The 12,991-nt window shown below is 29.6% G+C and overlaps 1 protein-coding gene across 5 annotated transcripts in view; it reads left to right on the forward strand.

Moving 5' to 3' along the window:
* Positions 1 to 5,183, forward strand: part of LOC145329647 (unconventional myosin-Ia-like) — a 104,341-nt gene extending 99,158 nt beyond the window's left edge. For 4 of the 5 annotated variants that reach the window (XM_080173982.1, XM_080173984.1, XM_080173986.1 and 1 more), the window contains 6 exons: positions 1 to 148; positions 1,526 to 1,602; positions 2,409 to 2,484; positions 2,712 to 2,804; positions 2,958 to 3,092; positions 3,493 to 5,183. In XM_080173982.1, coding sequence (XP_080030108.1) covers positions 1 to 148; positions 1,526 to 1,602; positions 2,409 to 2,484; positions 2,712 to 2,804; positions 2,958 to 3,092; positions 3,493 to 3,570 — 607 coding nt within the window. In that variant the 3' untranslated portion in view covers positions 3,571 to 5,183. Of the gene's footprint in view, positions 149 to 903; positions 1,040 to 1,525; positions 1,603 to 2,408; positions 2,485 to 2,711; positions 2,805 to 2,957; positions 3,093 to 3,492 lie in introns of all 5 variants that reach the window. The other variant, XM_080173983.1, reaches the window with a different exon arrangement.
* The last annotated feature ends 7,808 nt before the right edge of the window (positions 5,184 to 12,991 follow it).

Below are 12,991 nucleotides of genomic sequence, written 5' to 3' on the forward strand. Positions count from 1 at the left end.
TGTTGTTGTCCCGTTTCTCGGCGATTATGTTGGGCTGCGGCGGAACCCGTTGTGGCGGGAAACAATCGTTAAGAACCATCTGCACAAGATGGACAGATACATTGTGTTTGCGGATATTGTTAATAAGATCAACAGAACAAACGGCAAGGTTGTCAAAATGTGTGCGGTTTTTTTTACAAGGGGGTGAAACATGAAATTATTTGATACTTAATTATCTAAACATGTTAGCCTTCCCCCTTAAATGTTTATATTCATGTTTCGCCCTCTTTAGGTCATTTTTTTGCGAGACTGAAACTAACACTAATTAATATACCATTCTTTACTAATCTTTTAAAATTAGCTTTATTTACACAAATTAACATTTGTTATTTGAAACTTATTAACAAGTGATACAGTGATAGGACAATGGACAGTAAATTTATATTCTTCTTGAGTATTATTATGTTCAAGTAGCTAATTATGAAACGGTTGCAATTAAAAATAAATATTTTAACTTTGTTTGGATACCTAAAAGACATATAAAACCAATATATCAAAAGTCAAATTACTTCTGGACTGTTTTCTTTGTGCTCTTTGTATTTACATAGAATTTTATAAATCAATATGATTGTTTGTAAGTGTATATTTGTTAACACAGCTACGCTACTAAAGAAACATTATTGTCCTTGTTGAAATAGAAAAGTAAACCGAATTATCCTCCATTGAACTATCCCTGTTTGCAGTGGCGTGCCGTAGAGTGGTGAAAAAGGGGATCAACCACCTTCAAATGGAAATTGGGAAAGGCCTGCTTTCAACTATCACATCCCAAATAATTTTACACCCTGTGGTGAATCTATGCGCACGCCACTGCTTATATAAAGTTTTTTTAGAGTACTAACCCAAAACTAACATAAAATATTTCAGTATTGGTCACCCCTTCCTGGGTGACTATGTACGCCTCCGACAAAATCCGCAGTGGAAGAAAATCTGTAGTGAGACGAATGATCAGTATGTCGTCTTCGCGGATATTATTAACAAAATAACAAGGACTGGTGGAAAGGTTTGTTTTTACCTTACTAACATGCTTACTAGGGACAAAGGGAAAGCTACCTAATCACCTTTGTAATCGTGTAAAATAATAATATGATCATAACAGCTAAAATTAGATACCTCCCACTGCACTGTAGTGTTATCTATCTTACACAAATGTAAAGTAAAATTTTGTGTTTTTTTACGTCTTTTTCTCTTTTGTCCCTAACTTTATATATATAGTTTTTAAGAATAATCTAATGATAAACTAACAATCTGTTTTTTTACTAACAATTTATTTGTAAATTTTCTGTGAAACCTTTAGTCTGTTATTTAATAGAAATTCATAGAATTTAGGTTTTTGCCTTCTTTATTCTCATATTTACAATTTTAAAATTGATTTTTATATCAGAAAGTATACTTTTAAAAAATTTTCATATCTGAATTAAGCAAATATAAGTATTTTATTTTGATAATTATGTACAAATGATTACTATAATACAATTTTGTTTCTTAGTTTGTGCCTATATTGTTTGTTATTTCTACGAGTTCCATGTTGATTCTAGACCAGAGAACAATGCAGATCAAATACAGGTACATAGAAATCATAGAATAATAACTATACCCAAAAGTTGACCATAGAATAATATAGAGTAAGTATAGGTATAAATCATGGAATAATAAGTATATCCATGTTGATTCTGGACCAAAGAACAATGCAGATCAAATACAGGTACATAGAAATCATAGAATAATAACTATACCCAAAAGTTGACCATAGAATAATATAGATTTAGTACAGTTATAAATCATGGGATAATAGTTACATCTACAAGTTCTGTATAAAATCTTAATCATAGAATAATATAGATTAAATACAGGTATAAATCATAGAATAATAACAATATCTACAAGATATGTATGAACTCTTGATCATAGAATATTATAGATTTAGTACAGTTATAAATCATGGAATAATAACTATATCTACGAGTTCTGTTTTAATTCTTTACCATAGAATAATATATATTAAATACAGGTATGAATCATAGAATAATGACAATATCTACGAGATATGTATGAACTCTTGATCATAGAATAATGTAGATTTAGTACAGGTATAAATCATGGGATAATAGTTACATCTACAAGTTCTGTATAAAATATTAATCATAGAATAATATAGATTAAATATAGGTATAAATCATAGAATAATAACTATTTATGAACTCTTGATCATAGAATAATATAGAGTAAATGCAGGTATAATTCGTAGAATAATAATTAAATCTACAAGTTCTATAGAATAATATAGATTAAACCCTATGAAAAACACTAAAAAATTAAGAAATCAAGTATTTGTATAAAATATTGCTAAGCATATTATATATTATTTTCAGAGTACCGTGTGGAGAAATAGTGAAGCTGTCCTTGAGTCCTTTCCTTGATGATATTGCCGTCTTTCATGTTAGAGCTGTAAGTATCTTAATTTTATTTGTAGAAGCGAAGCTACTCTATAGTATAACCTCTCAATAATGAATTTGGCCATGCAATATACATTTTTTGAGAGGGTAAAGCAAGTTGCTGTCGTTGGATTAGGCGTTTTTGGCGTCGAAAATGTAAGTGAAGTTATGACTAATGAACCGCATACTAAATTAACATTACTACATTTTTCATATTTTGAAGATAATTATTTTTTCTAGTCCTCCCCTACTCGTGAGATGCGAAGTCAAGCGAATATTCCCAGCTGTTTATCCTCGGAGGCTGTCAAGCGAAAAGGAGATTTTGTTTTCCAGGTAAGAATATAAACATTATAATGAACTAAAAAGAATAATTCCCAGCTTTGAAAAGAATACACGTTCAGTATTGTGTTCAAAAACAATGGTTTTGATAAGAGAAAAAGTTTAAGGCAACTGAACAAATTTCTAATTATTTTAAAAACTTTTCAGACTGGCCATGTGATAGAGATTGTAACGAAACTGTTTCTGGTTGTGCAGAACTGTACAGGCAAGCCTCCAGCAGTCAATATTTCTACTCAGTTCAACGCAAACTTTGGCACTCATTCGGTTACACTTCAGTTCAAGGTCAGTACCGACTCATTTTACCCCTAAAAGTACCAAAAAAGCAGGGAGGGGGGTGGGACATTGAGCTGTTTATATAACATTTTCTTATTTGTTGATTTAAAAACTTTGGCGAGATTTATTATTCGATTGGTTGGTTCATTAAGTTAAGTGTCAACACGTTTAAATTATATTTTTATTGAGGATTTACTTTGATTTATTGGCCTTGGTATTATTCCTTTAGATCCCTGTCAAATAAGAAATGTGAAAATTGCAAGAAAAGATTTTAAAAATTTGAGATGGGGTAACTTTTACTAATGTAATAAAAAGGTCATCTTTAAGATAAATACTTTTAATTTTTTATGAACTAAACTTATTTAGTATTCAACTCACCTAAAAATGTTATTATATTTTATTTTTATAGAGTCTCGGTGACGGATCCAATGCTGGATCTCAGATGAAAATAATGAAGAAAGGAAACAAGATGGAGGTGGTATTGTGATATTTCACCACAGTCATAGTTACAACAATTTTTATTCAAATTATTCGGCACAACATCACAAAATATGTCGAACTCCATATAAGTGAAAAATTGAAGAAAATTACTTTAGAGGGTCTTTAGATTGGCAAAATTTGTTATTCTCAAGGTATGAATTTTTTCTAATAAGTTTGAGACTTTCTAATGAAGTATTTAAAACACTTCAGCAAGACTAAAATTAAAATTATTTAGTGAGGGAGGGGACGATCCAGGTTTTTTTAACACCAAAGAATTTCCACACAGACTTTGGGGGAGGAGTTTTTGCTCTTAGTTGTCCACTCCCTTTGGAGTATCATATCGATTTTTCTATATGATTAAAAATAAAATTGATTGTTCTAAAAATCATATTATAACTAACACATTATTTTTAGATAAATCTATAATCATAAACATCAAAATTGTTATAAAAATATTATAAAATGTAATAGACACATTTATGAAATATTTAGAAAAAGAATGGCAATAATTTTTGTTGTTACAAATTGTAGAGGAGCTGTGCTCCCAATATTGAGGGTGCTTATTTATGTTGCTAACATATTTATTATTATCTAATTAAAATTATATACATATGATAGTTCAATACAAATATTTCATTGGAATTTTAAAAATTGTAACTTAAGATAATTCTATAAAAAGATATTTATTAAAATTTTATGTTTTAAAAAATTATCTTAATAATAAAATTTGTACCAATTTTGTACCGCAGCACCTTAGTATTAATATTTAATTGTATTTCAATATCATCAATTATTCCATAGATAAAAATATATTTAAAACAAAGCCTTAAAGATTGTGAGTTGTTTAGAAGAAGGTGCAAAAAGTATTTACGCACAAAAATAAATTATTTAAACGTCTATAATAAAAGATATATTATTGTACATTATCTATAAATTTTATTTAATTAGTTTAGTATAAATATTTTATTGACTACCCTTTCTTTTCAGTTAAGCAATTTTAAAACCAAGCATTTTATACATTTTATTTCTTTTTATTTAACCCATTTTTGTGTACCCTTATATTAACATTTCTTTTTTCTAATTGTTATATACATTAAATAATTAAAAATCCTTATTTTAAGTTTATTTGATATTTATTTACAAAAATATTGAACTGTTTTTTTTGTTTGTTTTACTTATACATAAACATAGTTATATATTAAGATTTATAAACTTTTTGAAAAAAAATCTTGAATTATCTTTACACGATGCGCTAGAAAACAAAATATGTTCAAGTTAAAAAGGTAAAAATATTTTTTGTTTTTATAAATTCCAATCTTAATTAATCGTTGGCTGTTTATGATTGAAAGACTACTTAATTTTTTTTTCGTTTTATACCTATTTCATTTATACTTTTTTCAATAAAAAAATAATTGACACAAGTTCTTTTATTTGAATTTACCAGAATAAGGTTCCACCTCTGGCGGTAATCTTACCTAAAGCCTATTTGTACTCTAGCATAATGTGTAACTTGTGTTTTAATAAAATTTATTAAATTTGTTGTTGTATGCATAATTAAATTAAATTGTATAAAGATTTACATTATTTAATAGAAAAATATAATTTGTTAATAATATAAAAGGATGTTTATTATTTAATCTACGAATTTACAACCCAAAATTTAGGTCTCGGCAGCCGCTTGTAAGCCTCAAACTTTTGGAATTTAAAAATCACCTGGATATCTGACAAATATAGCAATTATCTTTTAAAAAAATAAATGCATCCGAACGGGTTAAAATTTAAGGCTTAGTAGCGGCTGCCGAGCCCTGCCAAATTTAATTGGGCGAAAATCGACTTTGCTTCTTCCGTTGGGTGAGGATGGTCTTTTGTCTGAACAGACAACTTGTCAACAATCGTGAACAAGGAGTGCCTGGATTTTGTATCATTAGTTAAATGACATCAGGGAGGAAGGAAATTTTGGACTATGTAAACTACAATACAAGTTTCATAACACGTAATTATATCTGTTGGCTTAAAAACTTTAGATTATTACCTATCAAATTTTGATATGTTTTTTCCATAATTTTAATGTCCCCATCAACCAATAATAATAATCTACAGACGGAGTAATGTTTATTAACATCATTTGGATGTTAATAATGTTGAATGAATTATAGTTTTTAAGTTAGGATCTTCTAAATATACAAATGAAACCACATTTGATTATTATTTAATTCTGATAAGTTCAAGTGTAGATAAAATTATCTTTTTAAACAGGTCTTAGAAAAAATAACATGATTAGGAATTAAAACATGATTTTTCACATAGAATTTTTTTTTGTTGTTCTTGAAGTAAGTAATAATGTACTCTTCTCTTGAGTAATTAATATTTTTGGCGACATTCTGACGTACTCAAAATTCTTAAAATTAGCCAAAAGAAGAAAAGTTGCATAGGTTCAAAAAAATGAATTTTAGATCCATTGTTCTATATATGCAATATATTCAAAACAAAACGAAATTGTTTTTGATAGCTCATTTTTGTCTCGGGACCATATCTCAAATGGGTTGGGGGTTGACGAATCTTCTCTCCCCTCCATGAAAATATTCGCAAAATATTCCAAAGGCTGGATTTTACATAGGAGAATTGCAAGGAGATTGCTTTCAAGTTTATTGTCCCATCCAAAAGAATTGTCTGGAATGACAAAAATATTCTAGTTTAATTCAATGAAATACGACATTTGATAATATCATAATGTGTATTTTTTGGGGTTGACAATCCGGATCCGGAATCCGCTAAATTTTTTGGGCCAATTTTGGAATCCGAATCCGTTTTTTAATAGCGTATTCCGGATTCTTAATTGGTAGGCTAAAATTAGCGTCTAGAGTTTTTTCTTTCAACTCCGCCTTTTTAAAGACAAAGATTATCATCATTACATATAAAATCTTTTAAAATCTGGTTCGATTATCGAAAGTGAATTATAGAGAACACCAATAACATTAATTTTTAAGACATATGTAGCACTTAATTTAGAAAAAAAAATTCAATCTTTTTAAAATACTGCTAGAATCCGGAATCCGCCATTTTTTTTGACGGATTGCCATCACTAGTATTTTTATTCCAGCTGTAGTAAGCAATTAAACAATGTATTTCATTCAATTAAAGTTACTCCCTCAAGGACATTTAGGTAAAGAAGTTGTATCAACTTTTTCACTTTTTATTTAAGATAGCTAGCCGGCTTTTTTAGTAAGTAGTAGATGTAAAATTTTTCATAGAATTCAGATATGCAATCGGTTTTTTTGTAGACCTCTTATTTTTTAAGTAATTTAAGTTTTTAAAAAAAATAATTAAGTCGGTTTTAAGGTACTAAAACGCAACAAAATAAAAGAAGAAAATGGCCAGTATGAACAAAAATAGTAAGATCTTTAATTTGACACCTTACTTTTAAAATTCTGTTCAGTAATTATTGAAAAAATCTATTTTGTTAACCTCGGATTAATCAAAACTTTGAAATTAAAAATATCCTCTCACAGGCATAAAAAGTATGTGTTCATATATACTTTTAGAATGAGAAAAATAATACGAATCCAGTCTAAGCAAAATTGAAAAACTTTTATAAAACTAAAATAAAAAATATAAGTTTATTTTAAGAATCATAATTTTCGGCTTTAAAGGGTTAGCTTGAATAAAACCTGAACAAAACCTAAACAAAAGACAATGCAATGTAGCAGATATTTTTTAAACACAAGAAACAATAATGTATTTTTAACTGCATTGTTTTGAAGTTTATAAACAGACTGATGCATATTTGTTCATAATTTTTCATTCTTTACATGTTCTGTAATATCACTATATTTATTGTAGTATCTATTGTATATATTGTATGAACGTTCTCCTTTTTTTTGGCAATTCTATTGGTTAACTTTATAGGTTAAGCTTCGCGATTCGTCAATTTTCGCGATTTGTGTTTGGCTAGTTTAGTAGTTACAATTCTTAAATAAACTTTTAATTTTTTTATTACAATTTTTTTAAAACTTTTTCAATTTCGCTTAGAATGGATTCGTAATATTTTTCTGATTCTAAAGGTATATATGAACCCATATTTTTTATGTCTGTTTGATAAAATATTTAGGTTTAAAGTTTTTATTAAACCGAGATTAAAAAAATTGAATTTTTCAATAATTACTCAACAGAATTTTAAAAGTAAGGTGTCAAATTAAAGATCTTACTATTTTTGTTCATACTGGCCATTTTCTTCTTTTATTTTTTTGCGTTTTAGTACCTTAAAACCGACTTAATTATTTTTTTTTAAAACTTAAATTACTTCAATAATAAGAGGTCTACAAAAAAACCGATTGCATATCTGAATTCTATGAAAAATTTTACATCTACTACTTACTAAAAGAGCCGGCTAGCTTATATATAGCTTATAATTATATGAAATTACTAAAGGGACTATTCCCGAAATTTCTTCCGCCAAAAGGTTGTTCTTATCACACACTCCACCATATTTTTCGGAAAGGAAAGGGGGGGGTGGGAAACAGTTGGAATAAAGATAAAAATTGTTTAACGGCAATATTTTATGTCATACTAGTAGCGAAGCCACACCCATACTATTGTGTCTATCCGTCAGTAAGACAGTTCGTCCGTAACGCTAAAGAGGAAGTGTAATTTTCTCGACTACTATTTAAATAGGCTGTTGTTTTTTTTGTTTTGGTAATGGAAGCACTTACATAAATGTATCCGACTAGCAGTTTCAAAGCCTCTCAGTCTGTCGGTCTCTTTTATGACCACTGAAAATATGCTCCATAATTTAATTTGTCCGCTTGTCTATCAACATTGTTTTGTGCTTCATTACTTTGTTGTTTCCCTATTAGTACTTTTAATCAGGGATCTAAAGATAAGACAATGACCGATAAATAAATGTACATCCAGAATGAAGATACACAAAGAGAGGAGTAGGTTGCGGGTAAATTCCATAAAGGTTTGAGTTTTAAGGCTTAAAAACAGTAGTAGAATCATAATATTCACTAAATATGTGTATTCCTTATTGAATAGAACCATAGACAAAAAAGTCTCAAAGTTAATGATAACTGAAAATTATTTTTTAAAAACCGAAATTTTCACCAAAAGCTTTGCTAATGTCAAGCTGACAAAAATTAATTTTTAACATATAATACATGGAATTACCATGGACAATCGAATAATGGGTAATATCCAGGGATCGGAAGCCGCGCGTAAGCCGCGTGTAAGCCTCACTGAAATCGTCATTTTATCACTATAAAATTTAGCTGGATGTATAAAACTGCTCTTTGGCAGACAATCCTTCTTTCTGAAATTTTTTTTCTGCTCACAAGCAGGTTTAAAACTGAGGCTTATGCGCGGCTTCCGAACCCTAGTAATATCCTCTTAGAAATTTTTTTTCAATTTTGAAAATTTTAAATAATTGGCATTATTTGTAATTTTTGAAACTTTTTCCAATTTTTTTTATAAGGGGGGGGGGGGTTTCATGCAACCATCTCGTAATCAGTGAGCAAATGACACTTATAATTCGAATTTCGATCTGAACTTTTGCATGAGTAATCCTTGGTAGGTCTATTTTCCCTAAATCGAACAAAAAGTTGGAAAAGTAACGGCTAGCGGCTCAGCCGTTCAGCCGTTTTTTGCCTATTTTCAGGGTAAATCCATCATCAATTACGTAGGAATCGACTTTTTAAAACATATTTTTGGTTTAATTCATGTTAAATGATAGCAATAACCAATTTTAAAACTTCTAGTACCAACAGCTACCGTCTAGAACCGTTTGATAGCGTTTTGGAGTAGAAAAGAGTATTATGTTGAGAGAGGTCTCGTGACTAATTTGCAGTATAAATATCATAAAAATGGCAAAATAGCTGAGCCGCCAGCCGTTACTTTTCCAACTTTTTGTTCGATTTAGGGAAAATAGACCTACCAAGGATTACTCATGCAAAATTATAGATGGAAATTCGAATTCTAAGTGCCATTTGCTCACTGATTACAAGATGGTTGCATTAAAAACCCCCCCTTGTCAATTTTGTTATTATTGTCAGTTTGACATGAGCGAAGCATTCTATGAATGTCCGGGTTTAAAAAAATGTTTAACCTAACAATTTTTTTGTTTATAGTTCTTTTCAACAAGAAATACACATATTTATTGAATATTATCGTTCTACTCCTGTTTTTAGGCCTAAAAACTCACACCTTTACGGAATTTACCCGCAACCTACTCCTCCCTTTATTCTTTCTGTAGATTACAATTAGTAGCTGTAACATTTGGACACACTACCTTGAGTACCAATCAATCAAAAATCGAAAAAAGTCCCTTAAGTTGTTCAGCCAACGAATAAGGAAACCTTATTATAAAACTTTAGGAACTAGTGTAATAAACAGCCCAATATCCCCTCGCTCCCTGACTTTTAATCTTGTTTTCTATAGGATGCAACACAAAAGTTTTCTGAACAGATAGATTTAATCCATCAAACAAGATAAAGCATCCAGGAAAAAAAATATTAATTTGATTTCTCGTATTCATTCGAATCCGGTGGATAGGAACCGGTTCTCATCCATACGAAAAAAATATGTCTAACATCGTATTATATCCAGCTTTCTACAAATATAAAACTGGTTTTAATCTTATAATTGTACATTCTATATCCGCGGAAAACTATTTATAATACGATGCGAGAAATAACACCTTTTTTTCAATCAAATTTTAAAGTTTGGTATATCACAATTACAACTGTTACTTTTTGGGGTCTTTTATGCTTTAAATATAACTTATGAGTAAACCTTTATATATCATCCCAACCTTTTCTTGTATAAAGCCACCTAACAAAATACCCTGAGATTCCCCCTAAAATGCCATGTTGCATTTTGAACCCAGCCCACTCCCCCCAACTTGAAAATAGAACGATTTCATTGGAATGTAAATTAGGTGCAATCAATATTTTTTATTCCTTGGAATGATATTGCAGAAACTTTGTTAAAGACAATTAAATAATAATTCATAATTAAAAAAATATTTTATTATATTAAATTGATATTAAATCACACTTTTCTTTCATCTTATCTTTCCCAATTAAAATTGTCTTATACCAGCTTTCGTCTGCTAAATTTTAAAAACAATGATATAAAATATAAAAAAGGATTAAAAATATATTTCTGTAAAATTACAATCTTTGAGGAAAGCTAATTCATACTGCAATATTTAGTATAATTTTTTTGAAAGTTATTGAATATGAGACTAATTGTAGAAGACGTTTTAACCTACATTAATTTTTTTTTTTAAATATTTCTTTCTTTATTGGCGACAATGTCTGTTGAGACATGAACTTATTTAAATACTTTTTCCTGTTTTATGTCTTTAAACGTAGATTTGTCGCAGTTTTTCGTTATTTGCAGGATGGGGAAAAACCCAGGGTTTTTTTAAAAAGCCCAACCCAACCCGTAAAAACCCTTAAAACCCTGGGTTTTTATGGGTTTTTCATTTAGGAGTCAAATACATTTGATATATTGATGAAATATTAATGTTTATGTCGTTGTAATTAAAAGGTAAGCAAGATTTCACAATAAACAAGATAGATAATGAAGAAAGCTGGCATTCCGATCAATTATAAACCCTTATTAGCAATGGTGCACAAAATATTTTATTAAAGGGGATGGGAGGTTAAAAGCTTCAAAACGTGGAACCTACTCCTCTATTCTTAAGCTGGCAACACCCCCCCCCCCTCCCATAAATTATTAAGGTCTTTTCCTTTTTACATCCCCTTAATAAAACCCTCTGCACGCCACTGTAACTATTTCCTTTCATAAATTGTTATGTTTTAGTTTAGAAAATCAATTATGATTATGTAATTTACACAATTTATATATCATCAATTTAGTAGCAAAGCGTTTTCTGAAATTAAGTTTTGAGAGAAAGTAATTTCATAAACATTTGAACAATAAGTACCTAGAGCATCATTTATATAATAACTTCATATTTTTTTATGTTTTTTAGGTAAAATTTGATTTAAATGTTATTAGATCCTAGTCTTTGAGTAAATAGAGGTTTAATTTGTAAATTTTAACGTGAAATTTCAATGTTTTTTCAAAAACCCAAAAAACCTTGGTTTTTTTTCAATGTGTTTTTAAAAAAACCCTGGGTGGGTTTTTATGGTGGTTTTTTTGTATGCCCACCCTGGTTATTTGTATTCTAATAAGACCTAAAGCTACTATTTTAGTACAACTTATTACAAAAATTATTAGTTTTAAAAACCCAATGTTTTTAGGCGTTCCATATTAAGAAAATACACTTTTAAGATAAATGACAATTAAACTCCTTATTAATTTGTATTATAAAAGGTAACTTCTGCACTATAATTCCAAAATTTTTATTGATTTTAATGAAAATTGACTTTTCTTATTGTAAATATTTGATATATTGGACAGGGGCGTCCAAGCTTTTTATTTTTTTTTTGGGGGGGGGGTAAAAATTTTTTAAGGGGGGGTAATTCGTTTTTTTTTTGGGGGGGGGGGTAAAATGGCGCGCGAAGCGCGGATGACGGGTAATAAATATCTGAATATACGCAATGACGCAAAAGAGTACAAATGATACGGAAATTCTGATCATAATTCTAACGTTTATCTAAAAATGCAACATATAATAATAGCTATTAAAACAATTTTCAAGCATAACCTTTATCTTATTAGGATAACAATTAAATAAGAAAAATATTTTTACCATATGAAATTCGTGATCAAACACCTAATTGAAAAAAAATACAGGACATAGCTTTTATTTTAAGAAAGACTAGGGGCAACGAACGCCCCCTAGAAGCCTCTAGGTGTTTTTAAGGTGGGAGGGGGATAAGTCAATCGCCCTTCTACTTTTTAATTTGAGTTTTAATACGAAATATTTTTAAAACCAAACAGATGTCATTTTTTTAAAAAAACTTTATGAAAACAAATTGGCGCATTTGTATAAACACCCATGAGTTGTCACGAATTACGCATTTTAGGGAAAGGAATAAAGAGAGAGGGTAATTCAAGTTTTAAGAGATCCTAAAATAGTTATGATCGGCAACTTCCTTCACCGAAGCGCGCCGCAAATTTTTTTTACCCCCCCCCAAAATTTTTACCCCGGGGGTAAAATCCTTATTTGTATTATAAAAGGTAACTTCTGCACTATAATTCCAAAATTTTTATTGATTTTAATGAAAATTGACTTTTCTTATTGTAAATATTTGATATATTGGACAGGGGCGTCCAAGCTTTTTATTTTTGGGGGGGGGGGGGTAAAAATTTTTTAGGGGGGGGGGTTATTCGTTTTTTGGGGGGGGTAAAATGGCGCGGCACCCCCAAAATCGTTTGGGGGGGGGGTAATCGCCCCATTACCCCCTCCCCCTTGGACGTCTATGATATTGGATACACGACACACTTTAACGAAAATC

The sequence above is a fragment of the Acartia tonsa genome, chromosome 10 (genome assembly GCF_053477335.1).
Source record: "Acartia tonsa isolate MP-2025a chromosome 10, ASM5347733v1, whole genome shotgun sequence".
NCBI classification, from domain to species: domain Eukaryota; kingdom Metazoa; phylum Arthropoda; class Copepoda; order Calanoida; family Acartiidae; genus Acartia; species Acartia tonsa.